The sequence below is a fragment of the Rhamphochromis longiceps genome, linkage group LG20 (genome assembly GCF_057381845.1).
Source record: "Rhamphochromis longiceps isolate RC_006_pf linkage group LG20, R_longiceps_female_GT1.1, whole genome shotgun sequence".
Classification (NCBI taxonomy): Eukaryota; Metazoa; Chordata; class Actinopteri; order Cichliformes; family Cichlidae; genus Rhamphochromis; species Rhamphochromis longiceps.
In genome coordinates, this window is record NC_140576.1 from 34963449 (window position 1) to 34985820 (window position 22372).

General features: G+C 42.5%; 1 protein-coding gene across 1 annotated transcript; it reads left to right on the forward strand.

Moving 5' to 3' along the window:
- Positions 1 to 63: 63 nt before the first annotated feature.
- On the forward strand, positions 64 to 21033 carry grm6a (glutamate receptor, metabotropic 6a). The gene is made up of 15 exons (XM_085393010.1): positions 64 to 178; positions 2308 to 2937; positions 6959 to 7175; positions 7254 to 7389; positions 8685 to 8839; positions 8956 to 9096; positions 9188 to 9388; positions 14819 to 14958; positions 15058 to 15180; positions 15631 to 15895; positions 15991 to 16226; positions 16317 to 16478; positions 16584 to 16733; positions 20688 to 20828; positions 20915 to 21033. Exons 2-15 carry the CDS (start codon positions 2353 to 2355, stop codon positions 21002 to 21004), a joined length of 2742 nt encoding a protein of 913 aa, XP_085249136.1. The 5' UTR covers positions 64 to 178; positions 2308 to 2352; the 3' UTR covers positions 21005 to 21033.
- Positions 21034 to 22372: the final 1339 nt, after the last annotated feature.

The window sequence follows — 22372 nt, forward strand, 5'->3', positions numbered from 1 at the left end:
AGACAGACGGGATATTCAGTCCGCTGATTGGAGGAGCAGCAGGAGGTGAACCGGAGTTTGACTCAGTCGCCGGGACCAGCGGAGAGTTTACCGGAGAGGAGCGGCGGCTGTCTGCGGACCTGCAGGCGGAGCGGGTTCGGGACTGAGCTCGGACCGCGAGGAGAGGGATCCCGCTGCGGTGAGTGCAGAACCCGGTGAAGGAAAACCAGTCAGAGAAAATGATTCCAGCAGAACCAGTGAATGAAACCAGTCCACGATACAGCAGGACTATCAGGCGAACACGGAAAACAAGCTGCTTTTATGTAATGGTCAACTGTGAGGGTTATTTTTCTTTTAAACCCAGATAACTGATTAACCTCCGGGGAGGAGTGAATGTGATGTGCAGCACGCATTTGGCTGTGTAAACATTCAATGAGCTGAACTCATCTGATCAATATATTTGTGACTTAACTGATCAATAAATAGATACATGAAAGTGATTAATGTCTATGTTCTGATGGTCGCTCTATTACTGTTAAACTTTAGATTGCTTTTTTCAATAATATTGAATTTTTGGAGGATGTTGAGCTGAGAGATGCTTCTTGCCTCACACGCTGCAGATCATTTTTTCAGGACTTCCATCTTCCTCTTTGAAGACTCATTCTGTTGAAAGCCCCTCCGGCTCACTGATAACAGGCTCTCGCTGCTCTTCAGTAACCACCAGGCTCACTGGATGATCCTGTTAATAAAATCTAAATTTAAGATTAAAATATGACACATATCAAACTGACTTTCTACTTCAAGAACAAACTGAGCTGCTGATGGATCCAACATCCTTAATTAAATTCAGCACAGACATAAGTTTCTGACTTTCACTCAAAAGTAAAAAAGGTTAAGTCTGCATTTTTTTTCAGTACTAGGAAACAAAATTTTTCCATGAATATAGAGATAATGCTTTACCAGGGAGTGCTTAGTGAGAATACATCATCTGATCATTACTAGACTGCTAATCTAATCAGGAAGTGTTCCTCTGGGAAAATCAAGAAGGAAGGAGGAGGAAAAGATCTGAGTGAAGCTGGAGTCTCGTTAACATGGCTCGCACTTTTGTTTAATTTGTGTAAAAAGCGGTTTTTCTTTTTTTTATGGTGAGTTTGAAACATGCAATTAAGCTTATCTTTGGTCTTCTCTGGTGCTTTCATCTGCCACGTACGATGTGTCAAACTGCTGAAGGAGCAAAAAATAAAGAGTACAGTAGAGCTTAGAGATTTGGAGCATTTTATCTGATTCAACTTTAATTTGATTATTAGTGTGTTAAATGGCAGTGATTATTGGAGTCATTCATCATTAGATAGTTTATTATTTCTAACGGAGGTTTGGAGACCGTGACACTGACAAAAGGATAAGAGGTGGTGCAAGGTGCAAAAGACAGCTCAGCGGTTTGGAGGCAAAGTTAGAGACATGAGGTTGAGAAGGTTTGGACATGTGCAGAGGAGCAGATATATTGGATAAAGGATGCTGAATATGAAGCTGCCGGGCAGGGGAAAAGGAGGAGCACAGAGAAGATTCATGGATGCAGTGAAAGAGGACATGCAGAGTGTTGAGGGGATGGTTTAGAGGGTGCAGTGGAGGTAGATGATCTGCTGTGGTGACCCCAAAAGAGAGCAGGTGGAAGAAGAAGAACAGAGCCAGCTTTTCCTCTGTTCCACTGGAACTGTGATTGCTAATAAAGTTTATCTCTTTAAAATGTTAGCACAGCTGAAAACTGCTGTGATCATCAAAGAGGAAGTAATAAATCTGGCGAACTGAGTGTGTGAAGCAACTGTGGGTTTGACTGTAGCCTCAAAATGCCCCTAAAAGCTAAACTGTGCGCTTGTCCTTTCACAGCCTCGCAGAGTTTGGCTCTGACCGTTTAATGAAGCAGCCATTTGAGGACCTGTGCCAGTTTCTGTTTGTATTTTGCTTATCACATTTTTGTGGTGATATGTGATAGCACAGCAAACACAAATTGTATCAAATTTATTTCATTTTGTTAATTTCCATCATGGAGCTGAAATAAAGTTCACGCCATCCTGTTGGCCATTATCAAACCCACACAAGCTGATTCTTCTGACTCTGAACTAGACACATTTTTTCCTAATGTAGTGAAATATTGCCTCTGTATGCCTACACAGAGAACCAGTCTAATGAGTTATGATTATTATGCAACAGTTCTGATCATTTTCAGGCTATATTAGATCAACCCAGGTCTTATTTTCTTCACAAAAACTAGGACAATCTTTGAGTCGTAGTGGAGTTACTGACACCACTGACTGTTTCTTGTCTCCTTAGGTTTCCACAGCAGGATGAAAGCTCAGTTCTGAACATCACCTCAGTATGACATCATCAGGCCCTGCCCTATCCTCTCTCCCCCTCCGCCATCATCGTCATCTTCATTACCTTCATGTCTTCTTCTGCACTTTCTACCAATGTCATCTGTGGCCCCGCCTCCTGCTATCTCTCTGCCTCTGGACTGGTGGACAGGTGGTCCAGGTGAGCGCTTCTCACCAGCACTTCCACCCCCACTCCATAAAGATACCAGGTGACATCACTCTGGGCGGGCTGTTCCCCATCCATGCCCGCGGACCCCATGGTGTAAATTGTGGGGAGCTAAAGAAGGAAAAGGGGATCCACCGCATGGAGGCCATGCTGTACGCTCTGGACCAGATTAACAGCGACCCTGAGCTGCTGCCAAATATCACACTTGGGGCCCGGATCCTGGACACCTGCTCCAGAGACACCTACGCTCTGGAACAGTCACTCACCTTTGTTCAGGCTCTTATCCAGAAAGACACATCCGACATTCGCTGCTCCAATGGCGAGCCGCCCATCATCCGAAAGCCGGAGAGGGTGGTGGGAGTGATCGGAGCATCAGCCAGCTCTGTGTCGATCATGGTGGCCAACATCCTGCGGCTTTTTGAAGTAAGAGCACACCTGTCTTTATACAGCATGAATATAGAGATTATAGCGAGTTAGCCCTAAAGATGGTTAAAATAACTGGAGGTTGTGAAGTATTGAACTAAAAACTGAGAGATTACTCAGTATTTACTCCACACAGAGCAAAATACATCAAATGTCTTGTTTTAGATTACATGGGGTTGCAAAAAGACTTCATAAACATACACTGGTGCTGGAGACTGGTGCACATATGGACTGGGATCCCTTTAAAGTAAGGTAATGAACAAGAAATAGAGTGGCTATTGGAGTATATGTATCACTGGCATCATTTGGATGTTAAAGAGCTTCTTGGTGGATATTCTTGAGCAGTTTGAATTTATAGAAAATAATTTTTGAAAAGCAACTGTGGAGGGGAAGGAGTTCAAACACAAAAGCTGGGCAAAATCCCAACATTGTTGGTCAGATTAAATCTGGTAAATCCAAAAATGGAGACCTTATTGTTTGTTAGATTACAATTACAAAACAATAAGTATAATTTCCCAGTCAGATTAGACTCTGCACAGTTAACAAAGGGATACTGCCATTGCATAATGAAACAAGAACACAGCAGTGTGAGTTAAATCAGGTGTAGAATGAAGTTCAGTTGATTTTATATTAGATCATCATTTACAACAAAAAATTGTTTAGAAAGTTGAGAATTTGTTAGTTTATTTTTTATTTTACTTCATGGTTTATTTATTTCATTTTTGAACGACATAAATTCTTCATGTAAGTGAAATTAAAATGTGTGTTCATTTGTATGGTGGTCTGAAAAACACGTGCAGAATTAGATTTGTTTTTTTCAAGTTCATTCTTTATTTATTATTTATACAGCACTGATCCATTCAAAGCAGTTTCTATTTCAAGATAAAAACCCTTGGACTCACTCTATAGAGAGAAGGCCAACTGTTCTCCTATTAGCAACATGAGGGAGAATAAAACACCCTTTTAACAGGAAGCCGCCTCGAGCACACTTAGAAAAGATCATAGGGAGACAACAAACAAAATAATAATAACACACATTGTTGATTTAGCCCAGGAGCCGATGATACCAGTACGAGGAGGTGTAAGAATAGCAGTGACAAAGCACAAACTACAGGAGACCAAAAACGCAAAGTTAATGATATTCAATAGTTATTAATAACACATAAATGCAGGGAGAGCAAAAGACAGCAGAGTTGGTTGAGGTGGTGAGTGCATTATAAGAAGCCCCCCAGCAGTCTGGGCAATATTGAAGCATAACCTTATGGATGGATCTCAGTAACCTCATTCAGCGCTGACGATAAGACCGTGACCCAGACTTTGACCTGTAAAGTTTAAAAAGTACCGGCTCTATCACAGAAGCCTGTTTGCATCATTCTTCATTAACATGAACTAAATGCAGGACTGAGATCCAGCAGGACAAATATGGAGACGAGTCCATGTGTGAGTCTTTGAGGAGATAGTTAGAGGCTGTCAGCGTTAGAGGCTGGATATCAGCTAAAAGGCTCAAAGTTAAAGGTTTATATATGCAGCCCAGCCATCCCCAAACTTTTTTGTGCCACGGACGGTTTAATGTCAGACAATATTTCCACCACCGGCCTTTAGGTGTTGTGGATAAATGCAACAAAATAAAATGATACAACCAAAACATAAACTGTGGTATTTTTTTTAAATATAATAATAAATTCTGTTTGTAATTGTGTAACTTTATTAGCAACGTCCTCCTGAAATGCACCGACAACATTGAGAGTAACACCCTCCTCTCTGCCCCTTAGTGCTCTCTGGTCACTATGGTAATGTGTAAATATTTATTTCAAAATAAGACACAAAACTACAACAGGGAAGACCCAGGGAAACTGAGTTAACAACAAAACCCCTCAAAACCATAAATTTCACACCCGAGCCGGGTTTGGATGGAATATTGAGGTTGGTTTAGAAGCAAGCATCTGTGCTTGGTGATGTATCTGGGCCATCTGCAGGAAGCAGCTGAAGATCAAAAAACGAACCACAGCCTTTATTTATATAGAACTTCATAAAGTATTTAATTCTGAGAACTAAAGGATTACAAGGCTCAACAGAGCTGTGACCCTTTTGTGTTAAAAAGAAGCCTGAAGTTGTTCTTGGTTTCTTAATGATGAATATGAGTATACCCGCCACCACAACTTCTATAGATTAGCATTTTTGAATTGTACAATTTCTCTGAGTTGTTTCTTTTGGTTTCAAAGGGGCTGCATCAACTTAATCGACTTATGTAGGAGTACACTTTAGATCGCCGCTCTCTGTCATATATCAAGAGTGACTGTATTATAATAATTAAATGTGGTGTCTGGCTTTCATTTTCAGTATCTATAGTTCAGGTTTCCCATTTTGGGTGCAAAACTAAGAGCAGTCAAGTGTAGGTTGATTGTGCATGTGTGTTGTAATGGTGCTTTTTGCAGATGCCACAGACAAATTTCACCCACAGACCCATGCATATACAATATGTACGTATCTTCTAGGTGTGGATGGTGAAGACACCACTATCTTAAAACTGCCCTCCTTATAAGAGCTTTGTGGTCAGCAGGCAGTGGCTCTTGTTAGAAAAACATGAAAGGGCATTGGGTTCAAAGGTATGCTTTCAGATGATTGTGCAGTATTGTTTGGTTTCTCAGTCAGATCCGCCCCTCTTTCATAACAACCCAGACAGCAACGGCATTGATTTTACAACCTAGTAGGTGATGTCACGACGATCACGCCCATGTTTTCTATACAACCCATAACTTCTTATGGATTGTGTATATATATATATAAGGATGGCTAATCTGGTTTAACATACACTCTTAGAGACAGACAGGTACAGTAGGGCAGACAGTGAATGGATGAAGCCGTCTGGTTGGTGGATTAATGTTTTAAACAGACACTTTGTGTCTGGATGACTGACTGACTCTAATGAAAGCTTTTAATGACTCTGTTACGGGTGCTCTCTGTGTGCGTTTTTGTGAAGATGTGTGTCCTCAAATTAGGTCAGATTTTTAAAGGGTTTTTGAGCGTTCAGAGCCGGGTTTGAAGGTTCAGTCTAGAACCGGGTTTACACTCCTGACTGAGTGTCCGTGAACCACACACACGTGTCTCGGGTATATTTTCAGCAGCTGAATTTTAAAGCAAACCCCAGCAGAATACACGTAATCACACATTACAAACTTCAGCTTCTGGCACATATGGAGCCCCATCTGTATTAAATCATGACTGTTATGTTTTGACCGATGAATGGAAAGTGCACTGAAAGCCATTTTCTCCATTTACGTACTTTAAGCTCATGATTTGGGATGGGTGTCGTGCTCAGAGACACTGCTGCATGTGCATAGAACAGCCAAGTGTCAATTATAACCCAATTGATCCCATGAGCCATAGCTACCAAATTTAGCAAACTGGTCAATTAGCTGCAAGCAGCGTTATCTGCGTTAACGCCTTCTTTTATAGAGAACCGAAAGCTGAGAGGACCCGATCACCTGAGCACAGACCTGCACCCCTGCTAGGTGATGTCACAGAGAGTTGGTGGGGGGTTGATGGTGCCATGGAGCGTTCCTAGGTGCTCACTGTTGACATAAATTAAGTGCAGAGATAAAAGTGAAGGCTGTAAAGTGAGACTCAGTTCATGTCTGTTTCGCTCCACTGAGGATTCTCCCTGATGATGATGATGGCTGTCATAACGAGGTCTGCTCTCATTAATGTGAAGACCTTCATTATTTTGCTCACAGACACACACACATACACACAGGCGCAGTGTTGTGCGTTAATGTGATTGTTATTCTGTTTATTGAGGCTCTGACACACATTCTGCTCAGCTGTTACACAACATTAATCCTCTATGTGCGTGCGTGTGTGCGTATTGTGTTCCTGGCCTGTTAAACTCCAGCAGTGTCTCCAGTCTGACCAGTGTGTTTAATTTAACCTGAGCGCTGACTGTCAGGACTGTCAGGATAAAGGACGCGTCTTTGATCAGATTCTGTTTAAACCTGTCACCTGTTGGATGATTGTCTCTCAGATCCCTCAGGTGAGCTATGCATCCACAGCTCCGGAGCTCAGTGATAACAACCGGTACGACTACTTCTCCAGGGTGGTTCCTCCGGACTCATACCAGGCTCAGGCCATGCTGGACATCGTCAAAGCCATGGGCTGGAACTACGTGTCCACCCTGGCCTCGGAGGGTAACTATGGAGAGAGCGGAGTCGACGCCTTCATGCAGATCTCCAGAGAGGCTGGTACACAGAGCTTTCTTTCAACTTGCGTGTTTTTCCTGATCTGTCCATCTCTTGGTAACATCTTTCTTTTTATGTCAGGTGGGGTGTGTATCGCTCAGTCGGTGAAGATTCCTCGCGAGCCAACAGCTGGAGAGTTTGACAAGATCATCAAACGTCTGATGGAGACGAGTAATGCCAGAGGCGTGATCATTTTTGCCAATGAGGATGACATCAAGTAAACACACAAACACACAAACATCACTTTGTAGAAATCCCCTTTTTATTTATGTAGCAACAGTTCACAACAAGGTCCGTTTCATAACTGTCTCACTGTATGGTAAAGACCATGAAGTATTAAAGAGAGAACTACAATTACACAATCCCCAGTGAGAAAGCATTTGGCAACAGTGGGAAGGAAGAACTCCTTTGTAACAAGAAGAGATCTCCAACACACCAGGGGCAGCCATTTCTGGTGACATTATAGGAAGGTTCAACAATCCTATGGGAGCTTAAATAAGGGATGCTTCAGGATCAGCTGATTCAGCACTTACTTTAACCTTTAATAAAACCCAAACTGAGAGCTGGCTCCACTGATAGCTGAAGGCGCTGCCTCCCATTTTCCTTATTGAAACTCTAAAGAACCATAAGTCAGCCTGCAGTCTAAAAGCGAAGCGTTCTTTTGGTATAATATGACACTTTGAAGTCTTTGAGACACAATGGGGCCTGATCATGAAACTTTGTATGTGAGGAAAACGATTTAACAGGGAGCCAATGAACAGAAGCCAATATGGGACACATATGTTCTCCATTTCTAGTCCCTTTCAGTAATCACTGCAGCTTTTTGTGTCCACTGAAGGCTTTTCATGGAGCTTTTAGAGCAACCGGATAATAAAGACTTACAATAGTCCAGCTTAGAAACAAATGCATGAACTAGTTTTTCATCAGCACTTTGAGACCAGATGTTGCTGATTTTGGCAATATTGCACAGATGAAAGTGGGCGGTCCTAGAAGTCTGTTTAACAAAAAACCCAACCTGACCACAACTAAGTCCATTAATCCTTTTACGTTTAGTCCAGATCAGGTGTTTTGACCAGCAGTGCAGGTGATTAGACACTATGAAAAACCAGTGACCTCCAAAAACCACCAGCAGATATTTTACAACATTGTCATAATATGAAGAACTTATTGGAACTTTTCTCAGGTTTAACTGATTTTATTTTACTTCTCAACCGTTTAAGGTTGATGGAATTCGAAGTGTTCTGAAAATCTTGTTAATGCGATAACTCAAGAAGGAAGTCAGAATTTTCAAATTAATACCATAGTTGCATCTATTAAAAACTCAGATGAGTTTCAATCTCTTTGACCTTGACCTCAAGGTCAGAGGTCAAGTTTTCTGGGGAATGAGGCGACTTTGAAATCGATACCATATGTGTGTCTGCTCAGAGGCTGAGGAGTAGCAATGGCAGCGGACTCATCCTCATGTGTTGTCACATCACTTACTGTCTGATTCTTTCTGTCTCTTTCTGGTAGGCGTGTCCTTGAGGCAGCAAAACGTGCTAACCTGACGGGCCACTTCCTGTTTGTGGGGTCAGACAGCTGGGGTGCAAAAAGCTCACCGGTCACTGAGCTGGAGGATGTTGCCGAGGGTGCAGTCACCATCCTGCCAAAGCGGGCTTCGATTGACGGTAAAACCAAGAAAACAAAAACGCAACAGGCTGGAATCCCAAAAAGTTGATTCATCTGGACGTTTTCAGACTCGATGCTGTTTGTGTTTTATGCGTGTTATACTTTTGTTGTGCAGGGTTTGATCAGTACTTCATGACTCGCTCCCTGGAGAACAACCGCAGGAACATCTGGTTTGCTGAGTTCTGGGAAGACGATTTCAGATGTAAACTGACTCGGCCTGGAATCAAACTGGACCCCGATAAGAAGAAATGTACAGGTGTGGCTACACCTGAAGGGCGTCTGGGACCAGCTGTGAGTCAACTTATCGAGTAGTTTCCCATTATATGACACAGTGTGTGTTCCTGCAGGTGACGAGAGGATCGGACGGGACTCGCTCTACGAGCAGGAAGGAAAGGTTCAGTTTGTGATCGATGCGGTCTACGCCATGGCTCACGCTCTGCACAACATGCACCAGGATATGTGTCCCGGCAGCTCCGGAGTCTGCAACAACATGGACCCTGTGGAGGGACAAGTGCTGCTGAACTACATTAGAACCGTCAACTTCAATGGTAAGAAAACACGCAGACAAAACATTACACTGTTTTACGGTAACAGTGCTTTACCTGAAGTAAGGATACGAATGTGTCCTCATACTCAGACCTGGTCTTGAACCTTGGCTCGTGAGGCATTGTGGTTGCTAGAGGAATGGGCAGAGAGCTTGGTTTGGTTGCTATTGTAAAACTGGTTCCATGGACATCATCTCTCTGGGGAAAAAACGTGATGCCAACTGGGTGTAATTCGTCTCCGCACTCTGGAAACAAACCCTTGGAGAGCAGCTGGACTGCCTTTCCGGAGGTATCAAGGTTGGGATTCACACTACGTGGCAGTAGTAAGAAAAACAAGTGGCCCGAGGGGCGGATGCTGTCATATGTGGGTGGTAAACATTAAATTGGCATTTTTGAAGCACCAAAACACCTGAGGACCAGGATGTGGTCAGGTGTACATCTTCCACACTGAGGTTAAGAGGGGAGCAGAGCTTCAGGGCAGAATCAGTCCTGGCTGTTTTGAGTGAGAAGATGATTTGCATGCACTGACCAGGGATAACTGACAAGCAGTGGAAAGAATCCTTTGAGGAACTCCTGAAAGTGACGGATCTGTCCTTAATAGAGAAGGCTAATCTGTAAGACTTAGAGAAAAGCTCACACATATCCATGTACGAGTGTGCTGATGTGAGTCTGCAGGTGTGAACAAGATTCTTCTGAAGATGCTGAAGGCTCGGGACCTGACTGTGAAGCATCACGGCAGAGAGGAGACACAGGGAGGAGGCTCATGAATCATTTATGTTAACTAAGAGCTTAATGTTAACACAAATGGACGATACAATGAATGTGGCAGTCAAAGGTGTGCCATGTGGTGAAACGACGTTGGATTTCATAAATCAAACATATGCAGGGGGAGAAGAGCTACACTCAGACTGAGGAACAGTGAGAGTTTATAGCAGGGAATGGGATTGTGTAGTTTGCTCTCAGTGCAACACGAGTGGAAGAAGAAGCTGCACAGCTCACATTTAGCAAGCAGCAACCTCGAGGGCTGAGGGTTGTTTTTTTTTAAAGCAACCATTTTTATGCAATCTATCATGTTTAAACAGACACAACAAAAACTGAAGCTCCTGCCAAGTAACCCTCAGTGATGCCACCAAATCCCAGGAACACACCCAATTTGACCACAGAAGGACAAAAGAGTAGAAAAAAAATAAAGCACAACATGAACATGAGACAGATGAATAATCTTCTGACTAAAATATTTACCGTATGACTGCAGTGTAGCCTTTTTCTCTCTTTTAATTCATATACAAATATGTTTCAGTCAATTCAATGAACTTTTTTCTGTTTTTGCCATCAAACATTTAGACGTTGATTAACCGTCAGCTGCTGGTCTTTTCATGACGTCCAATCATAGTTGGACTTTACCATGATGTCGGCTTGAGTTACATCTTTGTTTCATTAGTTTCTAATAAGAATGATTCCTTATTCCGGAGTTACTTTCTACAATCTCTGCATCGAATAAAATGTCAAATAAAATGATATAAACACATTTTTAAGCAAGTTGTTTGATAGAAAGAATAACAAGAAACCTCCATTTTTCCTACTGGAATAATTGACTTGACATTAATCAAGCAGCATTCCTGAGTCTGTAAGTTCAGCGTGCCACAAATGAAACAGACGTGAAATTTAAATAACTCGTGTTGCAGCCTGTGCACGTCTGTCCACAGTCATGCTGCTGTTAGTTGTCTTTTAAAAAGAAAAACAGATAAATGTGTTTCATTCTGATCTCTGTTTCTACCTTTGTAAAGACGATTTGATCTTCGATCTCTAAAGATCTCTAATCTTTGTGGATCAATATCAACATTCACACGTCTACAGTTCAGTTTTTGCCGTTGTATCACAACCAGTTTTGACCAGAGAGAAGCTACAAAAAACTCTTTCTGTTATCAGAATCAGAATACTTTATTAATCCATAAGGAAATGATGTGGTTACAGGTGCTCGAAGACGATAAGAACAGCAACAGACTGAATTAAATTAAATAATACAGCATATTACAAAGTTACTGAATATAAGAAACAGCTCTGATACTTACAAATAGCTCAATTAGAGATATCCAGAATATTACAGAGATTAAATATACATGATTGACATTTTAATCTATTTAAATGCTGCATAAATGCGTTAACTGCAACTTTAGTTCAATTTTCAAGAGGAGTTTCACATTTTTAACCGTTAGCATTTCATAGACATCAGGGACACCAGCCGGGTGGTCTGCAGGATTTCACTGTCCCAGTGAAGGAGTCTCCATCCATCCATCCATCCATCCAACATCCATTCTCTTCCATGTATCCTTATCGGAGTCGTAGAGGGGCTGGAGTCTATCCCAGCTACCACAGGGTCAGGGTACACCCTGGACAGGTCACCAATATGATGCAAGGCTAACACAAAGAGACAGACAACCATTGGCACTCACTTTCACACCTGTAAGCAACTTAGAATGAATCAACCAATCAATCTAACCACATCGATGGGTTTTTATTTTTTGTTTTTTTAGCATCTCTCTACATCTACAGAAACTCCTCAGGACCAGGTTTTAGATTTTTTTTTTTCAAGCAACTGAACAAACTGTTCCTGTTAGACATCAAATCCATATTTTATAAAGATGTGAAGCTGCAGCAGCTGGAAGACCGAGAGGATTTCATCTGTAACCACCGGAGCTGCATGCCACAAAGCACGCCAGTCTCTCTCATTCCTTCGTCTCCCTCTACATAAACTTCATCTTCTTCAAATCATCAATATTTTATCATTTTAGTCCAACTGTGTTCTTATTTATGGTTCTTTCTGATTTTTAGGAGATTGAACTTTAAGAAAGGCTGATTTTTGGTTCTGTGAGACTAGACACAAACCTGAACAGGGACAACACAACCAAAGTTGAATCCTGCAGACAGACACCTGGTGGTCATGTGATCTCTGAGGCCCTCTCATACTAATATTGGGATTTTTCTCTATAATGAAAATATTGCATCATAAAGAGCAACAGAGTACGAGGAGCAGTGTTTTGAGTTCATGTTCTCTTCATTTAGACTGAAAGTTACTTTTAAAGGAGAGCCTGCTGATATATTGATATATTCGGTTATTACTGTAACCTCGGTGTTATGGGCAGCGGGTGCTGAAGGGGGATTGTTTGCTCTGATTTTTCAAGTTTTATTTATATAAAAAAATACAAAGTGCCTTGAAATCATAATAATTCTTATTTTTAACAGTAATAATCACAATAATGACCAGTTTAAGGTACTTTTTATTGTAAAATCGAGTCTTTATAACATTATTGTGAACTACACAATGATCGACAATCCCATTTGAGGAGCACTTGGTAACACTGGGGAGGATAATATTATTACATTGAAATCTATGTAACTATGTAATAATAGGCAAGAAACTGGGGATAATAATGTTATAATAAATTAATGCCTTTGAAGCAAAACCAGTTTTTATAGGACAGTAATATATTTGTAACAATGTCATAACCTGCTACCAATAAAATGACAATATCTTTGCATAATGTGCAAATTTTTATAAAGTGACTCGTGAAGAGTCAAAATTTCACATTTATATCTAATTCCATGTTAATAGCCTATTAAAGTAAACCTCAAGAAGAATGATGATAACCTGGAAACACATGTGATCGTTTATTTATAATTCCCTAAACAATGCAAAACTTCATTGTTCATTCTTAATGTGGAATTAGACAGAAACAGGACCACCATGCATGTTTTCAGTTAATATCACACAATGTTAAACACATTATTTATAATGTTACTTTCAAACAAAAAATACTACTGCAGACATAAGGTAGGATTTATTCAACCATTATTACATGGTAATAATATCTTGAGCCACGGGGCTCAAGAGTTGGGAGTTCGCCTTGTAATCGGAAGGTTGCCGGTTCAAGCCCCGGCTTGCACAGTCTTGGTCGTTTTCTCCTTGGGCAAGACACTTCACCCGTTGCCTACTGGTGGTGGTCAGAGGGCCCGGTGGCGCCAGTGTCCGGCAGCCTCGCCTCTGTCAGTGCGCCCCAGGGTGGCTGTGGCTACAATGTAGCTGCCATCACCAGTGTGTGAATGTGTGTGTGAATGGGTGGATGACTGGTTGTGTAAAGCGCTTTGGGGTCCTTAGGGACTAGTAAAGCACTATAAAAATACAGGCCATGCCATTTATCCTAATATGGTATGGAATCAACCAATATTATGCTCATACTATGAGGTTATTGCCACATGTCAAGATATAGAAAATTACCATTTTATTGCTGGCAGGTTATGATGTTGTTACCAAAACATCACTATACTACTACAAACTGGTATTGCATTACAGGCATTCGTTATTACCTGTTCTTACCCAGTTACATACATTTCAATCTGATATAAAACCACTAAACGGCTAAAACCACTGTTGACGCAAGATAAATATTTGGATATTACTTTGGCAATTTCCAGTAATTAAGAGGTAAAAATTTGTTTCCATACTATTACTGCCTTGTTTCAGCTTATTACCACACTGTCACCATGTTATTACCAAGTTGTAATGGAAATGACTCTACAAGGACAACACGTTCTGGATCAGCTGGAGTTCTCTATCTTCTGATCGCTGCGTGGTTCAGGTGTTGGTTTAATTTCCACAGCTGGTTTTTGTTTTTATTCAGAGTCACGGAGAGATAATAAGTTAATGCACTTTGCCTGTTTCCCCTGTGGACTCGGTCTTTCTGATGTACCGTGTGTGTGTGTGTGTTAATAATTAAAGGATGCAGCTGCTGAAAACTCTGAAGAAGCTTTCTGCTTAAAGGACTAGCGAGAGAGTTGTGAGAGTTGAGTGAATGTGCTGCAGTTACAGGCAGTAAAGGTAGTTCTGCTCTCTGTGATCTGCTGAACTATTCAGGATAAAATCAGATTTAATACAACCATGAATTTCTGATGTCTTGTCTGTATGCACAAATGCAAAAAGACCAGCAGGTTGGCTTGTGTTGGGATAGACCTCAAGAGCAGTTAAACCAAAGTTAAACCAACACAGAGCTTTGAAAGTCAGAGGTAATCCCAGCAGGAAGTCCAGCTCTGTCAAACTGATCCTTTAAATCCCTCCACCTGAAGCTTCAGTGTTCCCTTTGGGTTCATTAATATGTTGATTCATTCTGTCCTACTGTCAAACTGGATTATGTTCCTGCTATTTCTTTCAGCTCAGGTCCACGTCCATGTGAGAATGACCAACTTTTAGCTAAGTGTCCTAACTAGCTACACTCTGAGTTGTTGGGTCTTTAACTGTCTTGTCCAGCTTTCTATCAGCCAAATAATGTAGTTATTGTGCAGCTGGGTGTAGCTGCTGTTTCCCCTTAAAGTGGAGATGCCACATGTGGCCTCACGGAGATGAGCTGTTAAAGGTGACGTGGCCTGTCTGTCTCGCAGGAAGTGCTGGTACAAGCGTTTTGTTCAACGAGAACGGAGACGCTCCTGGACGCTACGACATCTTCCAGTTTCAGATGACCAATCACAGCCACCCTGGCTACCATGTCATCGGCCAGTGGACCAACAATTTGAGACTCAATGTAAGAAGAGTGAACATGAAAGTACTCCTGCTGGGTTTTAGTGTTCTGTCTTTCTTTGTGTGGCTGTATGCCTCTCTCTTTCTTCCTGGGTGTCTGTAGCTGGAGGAGATGCAGTGGTCAGGAGGGGATAGATCCGTTCCAGAGTCCATCTGCAGTTTTCCTTGTAAACCAGGAGAAAGGAAGAAGATGGTGAAGGGGGTTCCTTGCTGCTGGCACTGTGAGGTAAACGTGCAGCATGCATGCATCTTTTTATCTGAATTCTGAGAATTTATAATTAATTTGCTGTTTAGATCATCTTCGCTTTATCTGTGCACTATTATTAAAATTAGGAACATCCTGTCTTAGAGAAAGCCTGCAGTTGATGCAAGACGTTGCAGCAGAAACTAGAAATCAAAACTATTAGCTTCCTTTTATTGTCCCAACAAAATCTGACTACAGTTTAATATAACATCACTCTGCTGACATGCAAAGCCCTCAAGCACTAAGCTTCATCAGTTTTCTTCCTGTTAAAAAGATTTTTGTCCCTCACTGGCACCAAGTGTTGCACATTACAGATCACTGGATTCGAGTTTGTCTTCTAACCTGTCTTTTCTCTGATCGTTTGAATGTTGTGCTTCTAAAACCGATGACAGTCGTTCTTCAGTCTGAACAGTTTCTCTCCCCTGTCTGCAGCTGTGTGATGGGTATCAGTACCAGCTGGATGAGTTTAACTGTGAGACCTGTCCGTCAGACATGCGGCCGGTCCCCAACAGAACCGCCTGCCGTCCCACTCCCATCATCAAACTGGAGTGGAACTCTCCCTGGGCCCTAGTGCCTGCCTCTCTCGCTATGCTCGGTATCCTGGCGACCAGCGCTGTGGTTATCACCTTCATCCGCTTCAATGACACGCCCATTGTCAGGGCGTCAGGGAGGGAGCTCAGCTATGTACTGCTGACAGGTGTGTATCGGTAATTACATCATCAGCTGTGATGATGACGTCATCAGCTCTGAGGGTGCCGTCACCTGTCCGCCCCTCTCTCTCACTCGCTGCAGGTATCTTCCTGATCTACCTGATCACCTTCCTGATGATTGCGGAGCCAGGTGTGGTAGTTTGTGCATTCCGGCGCCTCCTGCTGGGCCTCGGCATGGCCATCACCTACTCTGCCATGCTGACCAAAACCAACCGCATCTACCGCATCTTTGAACAGGGCAAGAGGTCGGTGACCCCGCCCAAATTCATCAGCCCCACATCCCAGCTGGTCATCACCTTCATCCTCATCTGTGTCCAGGTGAGTCCACAGGCGCCACATGGCTTCCTGTTTCCGCCTATAGCATCTCCTCACATGATTCCCACTTTTTGTTTTCTGTGTGCGCGGCAGGTCCTCGGTGTGTTTGTGTGGTTTGGCGTCGTCCCCCCTCACACCATTATCGATTATGACGAGCTCCGCCCTCCGAACCCTGACCTGGCCCGGGGGATCCTGAAGTGTGACATGTCTGACTTGTCAATCATCTGCTGCCTCAGCTACAGCATCGTTCTCATGGTAACACACTGACCTGTAGCAGATACGTCAATGACCATCTTATAGAGCACAGATTCATCGATGTTGCTAGGCAACCTTTATCAATCCTGCTTGTTTCGCTGTTAGGTAACGTGTACGGTGTACGCCGTGAAGAGTCGTGGCGTTCCAGAGACGTTCAACGAAGCAAAACCAATTGGCTTCACTATGTACACAACCTGCATCGTCTGGCTCGCATTCGTACCCATCTTCTTTGGTACCGCACAGTCCACCGAGAAGGTAAGAACCAGGCCAAACCGAGCCAAGCTAGGTCAAGCTGCAACCAGAATCGGGTATATTTAAGAAGGCACGTACAAAAACATAGATATAATCATGTGACCTGACTTACTGGTTTGCATAGAGCTGTTTTGTGGTGGAGTGCATTACATACACACATTTACACACAGTTAATGCTGAGTAACGTGACGTTCAGATGCTGGAGTTTCACTCACCAAAACTAGACTGCAGACTTTTTAGAGTTAATCACACCGCGTTATATTATCTGTTAGATAATGGCATTAAGAATACTCCACAAGACACCAACAGCACAAATACAGTGAAGTGACCCAGTTCACTGGCACATATTAGCTGAAGTTCAGCAGAGAGTCTGAGCAGATGTGCTTCTAAAATGCATAATGTATTAATAATATGTAGATCTTTGAATTACATAAAAATAAAGCCACCATACTGCTGTTACGGTGGGGGGAAATAACCTAAGGATTACAAAGGCGTTTATGTAGCAGGTTGTAACATGTTTATTTCTGATCTAATTTCCTGTTTGTAGAAGATGATTCACTTTTGGACGCAGCCTCAGGTGGACATTCAAAGAACTGCAGTCAACTTGGTCAGAGCGGGCGGTACCAGGCTGACTGTCTTGTCAGCATATTGTTTTCAGGGTTAATCGAACTTCTCTGTCATGTTTTGGTGCTGGTGCCTCTGTGACGGACTTATCAGACAAACGCATGTCCATGCAGGAAGCCTGTGCTTTGATTGGACAAATTAGTTTTATTTTTATGCACTAATTACCAAATATCAGTCTAACACACAGGGTTCAAAATGTGAACGGTATGGCTGACATCATATTGGCTTCATCTGTTATATACATCAATAGATCCTCAGTTTTTCTTGTGACAGACCGTCAGGGAGATTGAACCCAGCAGACACATAAAAAGTCTTTTGATGCTAATATAAAAAATGCATTTCTTTACTCTCATTAACAAATAACCTGAAATGGTGAACCTCATAGGATCTCGTTACTCTTTAAGGAGGAAACCAGGAGTCACTGTTGAATTCTGGTGAGCTGTGCTTGAACTCATTTCTGAACTCGTCCTTCCTGCATGTCCGCAATAGGACCTTCATCATCACGCTGAGGAAGGTCATGTGATATAATCGCGAGCTGTGCCTAAACGCTGGGCTTATTTATTTACAGCCACGGGGAAACACAAATACGTCCTCACCTGCAGAGCGACGAGCTCCTGCTTTTGTTTCCTGTGAGGGGAAAATTAAAACTGTGAATTGACCCAGAAATGTGGTGAAAGCGGGTTTTAGTGTATGTGGTTTAGTCTGAGCTGAGGGAGGGACGAGTCTTTAATGCTGCAGATAAACCGGAGCAGAATTAGACACAAAGTGGAGGCATTTCCAGGCTGAGAGGGGAACAGCTGGATTATACAGATTATGGACAAACACAGGACGTAATTATAGAATAACTTTTTTAAACCAAAGTTACAAAGAGCTCCACCAAACAGATAAAAGAGACAATAAAAGACTAAAATAAGAGGAAGGAAAGAGCAGCGTCAGAAAGAAGCACGTCCAGCAGATTTATCTCAGAGCGGAGAGGAAACCACAGGGGAAGAAGAAAAGAGGCTTCTGGGAAGAAGAGATTTAACACGAGTGCAAACATAAAGATACAGAGCAGACCATCCTCGTGTGTTTTTGCTTCTGCTCTTTCCACTTTAATAGCTCGGATCCTGTAGCCTGAGGTCACCGCTTAGGCCAAACTTTCATGGTAACAGCACAGTTTGCAGTCCTGCTGAATGATTTGGTGACATGTTGTGTGAAGCTGTACAGCAGACCACAGCAGCCAGTCTGGCAGGTGTTTCATTAGACCTGCACTGAGCAGCCCTCCTTCCAGCTGAAAACCAACCAGAGCTGCCAGAAACAGCACAGAGGTGAAGCACGAGCCAGATTTCCTCCGTGTTGGAGTCGATCAGCTCACACGGGCTCCTGCCTGTCACCGTCAGCCTGAACGGAATAAGCTGCCGTCACCACGGAAACCGAGAAACGCTAAAACTACATTAAGTGCGATTGTTTGTTTGTTTGTTTGTGTAAAATCCAGGAAAGAGTGTGCGATATTGTGGAGGAGCAATCACTAAAATTAGAATTAAAATCCTTCCGCCTCCTCCTCTTTTGTTCCTCCTCTGCTCCTCCTGCCTCACTCTGATAACATTCAGTCCTCCTCGCTCCTCGTCTCTCCTCCTCCTGCCTCAGAGTCGAGGAGTGACGGATGCTGGATGGAGGAGAAAATAAAAGAAGCTGTTTTTATTGTCGTCTTTTTTTTTATCTGAGGCCGAGAGAACAAACACGCACACAGAGCTGCAGGAGGATTAACGGAGAGAGGGAGCGTGTGTGGTTTTACTCTGACTGTGGGGACATAAATCTGTTTACACACTGTGGCCACTCGCCTCTCTTCTGGAGACAAAAACAGGTTCCTGTAAATCACTGCGGTTCAGCAGTAAGACTTCGAGTGAAGGTCAGACCCCAGAAAGCGAATCCAGCTTAGTGTGATATCGTCTGAAGTGATGGAAACACAGCTGTGTGGTTGAGGGAATTAACATGTCTGCAGGAGTTCACACGCACTTAAATAAAGCAACGCGATGGAAACTTGCTGGCACTGTGTTTGTGGGTTCCTGTGCGTGCTGCAGTGTGTGTGCTGTATGTATTTTATGTCCTCACATGTCACACACAGCATTGTGCAAATGTCCTGAACTCTTCCTTTCTTTATTTTTTGCTTCCAACAAGCCAGAGTTATTTTTTTAAACTGGTCTTGAACCATCGCTCGTCAGGCTTTCTGAAGAGGTTTTTCTTTGGACATTCGCTGCTTTTTCTCTCATTTTCAGTCCAGTTTCTGTACCTCATCATTTTTTTATTCATTAAAGATCTTAATGTTGACCAATGAATCATTCAGGCATAAAAACTCTCTCTATGGAAGTGTAGTGTCTACACATAACAGACAATTTTGTTTTGTATATTTAGGCACTGCTACTAACACACAATGTACTCACATTTCTTTAGCCGAATCTAGGAAAAATGGCAGAGATAACAAAATTTGACTGGCATGAAATATTATTTATGCACCGACGAGGTGATTCACAACGAGGTTGTAGCTGAAAACGTGGCATATCTCAGCACCGTGAGCAGTTCTCTTTCAAATTTGAGGAAACTAAACAAGTAGAGGACAAAAGAAGAAGTGACAGGCGTATAGAAACATCTACAGCAGATGAACCTTCAGCTGATCTGTCTACTGTTCGCTGAAGCCTCAGTAAAAAGGGAGACAGGAAGAAGAAGCTGAGGTACCAAATTATTCCTGAAGACTACTTAAAGAAATTACAGAAAGCTGCCTTGGAGATTTCAGCATGTGTTGAAGAACAAAAGTATTCATAACAAACTTTTATTTTCCAGCTTGTCAGTCTTGTACAAATTCAGTTTTTGTCTTAGTTTCTGTTTCCATCTATGTTTCTACTTGTTTTGATAAATTTCCTGTTTCACGTGAAGCATAAACTGGTAAACTGCACAGCAACACCCAGTACTGTTTACACCTCCGTGTTGCAGTGTGTGTTTTTGCATATTTCACAGGTGCACCAGTAAAACATTCGAATAGCAAACTGGTCGTCCAGTTGTGACCTTTAAAAAAATGTCCCTTTAAGCCTGATTTGGTCACAAATTGATTGAAATTCTTCTTTTCAGGCTGTTACAAAGGCTTACTGAACTCCGGGCGTTCACCGATATCCCACTGAGCAATTTTCTGCTGATTGGAGTTCTAAAGAAAATCTGCCTCGACCATGAAAAGTTTAAAAAATCGTGACTGTTGGTGAATCTGCTGGACGTCGGGGTTGCTAGAAGTCAAAGTAATGAATTTGTACAGAGGTCACCTTTACGTGGACAAACGTTCTTCAGCATCAGCCTCTCTTTCCACAGATGTTCATCCAGACAGCCACTCTTACCGTCTCCATGTCTCTCAGTGCGTCCGTCTCTCTCGGGATGCTCTACATGCCCAAAGTTTACGTTATCGTTTTCCATCCCGAGCAAAACGTCCAGAAGAGGAAGAGAAGCTTCAAGGTCTGAGAGCATCTTCGTCTTCCTGTCGTTGTCGTTGCTTCCAAGTTGCTGTGTTGCCTCACAGTTGCTGTGTTGCTGTGTTGCAGGCTGTTGTCCAGGCTGCCACATTGTCTCAAAAATCTACAAGTGACAAACAGAATGGAGAGACAAGGATTGAACCTGACAGAACGCAGTAATGCTGCAGTAATACTACAAACTAAAGGTACTGAAACTACAAACTGTACACACTGACGATCGGCCTTTGTTTGAGATGAGTCTTAAATGTGGGATAATTAGAGCTCCCCTTTATTGCCATTGGTAAACTTTTCCAATATTTAGCTTCTTCCTGTCAGCACAGTTTGTTCGGCTTATGAGGCATCTCACAGTGCCCTCTGGTGGTGGTTCTTTTGCTAACGCAACAGTGTGGTTAACCTTCAGCAACTGCCCCTCTAACACCAGTGTTGGATGAGTGGATGAAGCTGTCCACAGAGGCTGAGCCTTTTTTCTTTACCAGGCTGTTAGGTCTCCTAACATGTGAGTTTATGATAATTCACTCATTTTTAGAGGCAGCTTCAAGTGGCCATTAAAGGAATTGCAGTTTTTTGCACTTCCGCCTTTGTCTGGTACTAGTAAGAGACGGGCAGGATGTGAGGAAACACAACCCTGAAGCTGAGATGACTCCAACACTCATGTGAATTTATTCTGCTGGTTTGCTGATAGTCCAAGACTCCTGCATGGATGGCAGGTGGAGGTTACATGTGTCTAATGAACAGAAGGCAGACGACTCCTGGCTCGTGGAAGCCACTGCAGATATTTTTGGAGCTTCTGATGAATATTTCAGCCGCTGGTTAAAGATTTATCTTGATGTTAACAGCTGAGGTTCTTTGTCCTCAGAAGCAAGGCACTAGCACTAACGGGTGGCGGTTCTATTCCCTGTGGAACAGGGCTTAGCGTAGCATCTTATTCCTCTTCTGTATTCTCTGCTGGCTGATGCGACTGCTACCTTTCTCCTCGGGGAAAAGCACCAGACTGTTAGCCACAGGGTGAACTTAAGAGAGCAGAGGAACACCATCTTTGCACGTCCAGTGGTTTCCAGTGTTGTGTTTGATCAGCTTTCAACTGTTACACAACTCTGATTATTGCTGATAAAGAGGTTCTGCTGCTTCTAATTTGGGGTTTCATGTTTTCAAATTTGAAACCCTAATCGATGGATACTCCACAGCTGAGCTCTCATTCACTTCAATACAAACTGCACGTTGTCCATGTACTCAGCTCCTAAAGTACATTTCTGAAGGCAGACCATAACGCAGACACAAAGCATTAATAGAAAGGGATGCCAACACAGAAGATGGGTGGGTGAAGTGGAGCAGGAAGGATAAAAAGTGATTTAAAAAATGCATTTTTCTGCACTTACAAGAAGTCATAATTACTGCATCTTCTAGGTTTTTTTTTTTTTTATTTGCTTCAAACTTTGATATATAAGTTCAAGACATTAAGATTGAAGTTCTAGTCGGTTAAAACTGTTTTTATTATCCAAAATCTGCAGAAAAAAATCAAGACTCATC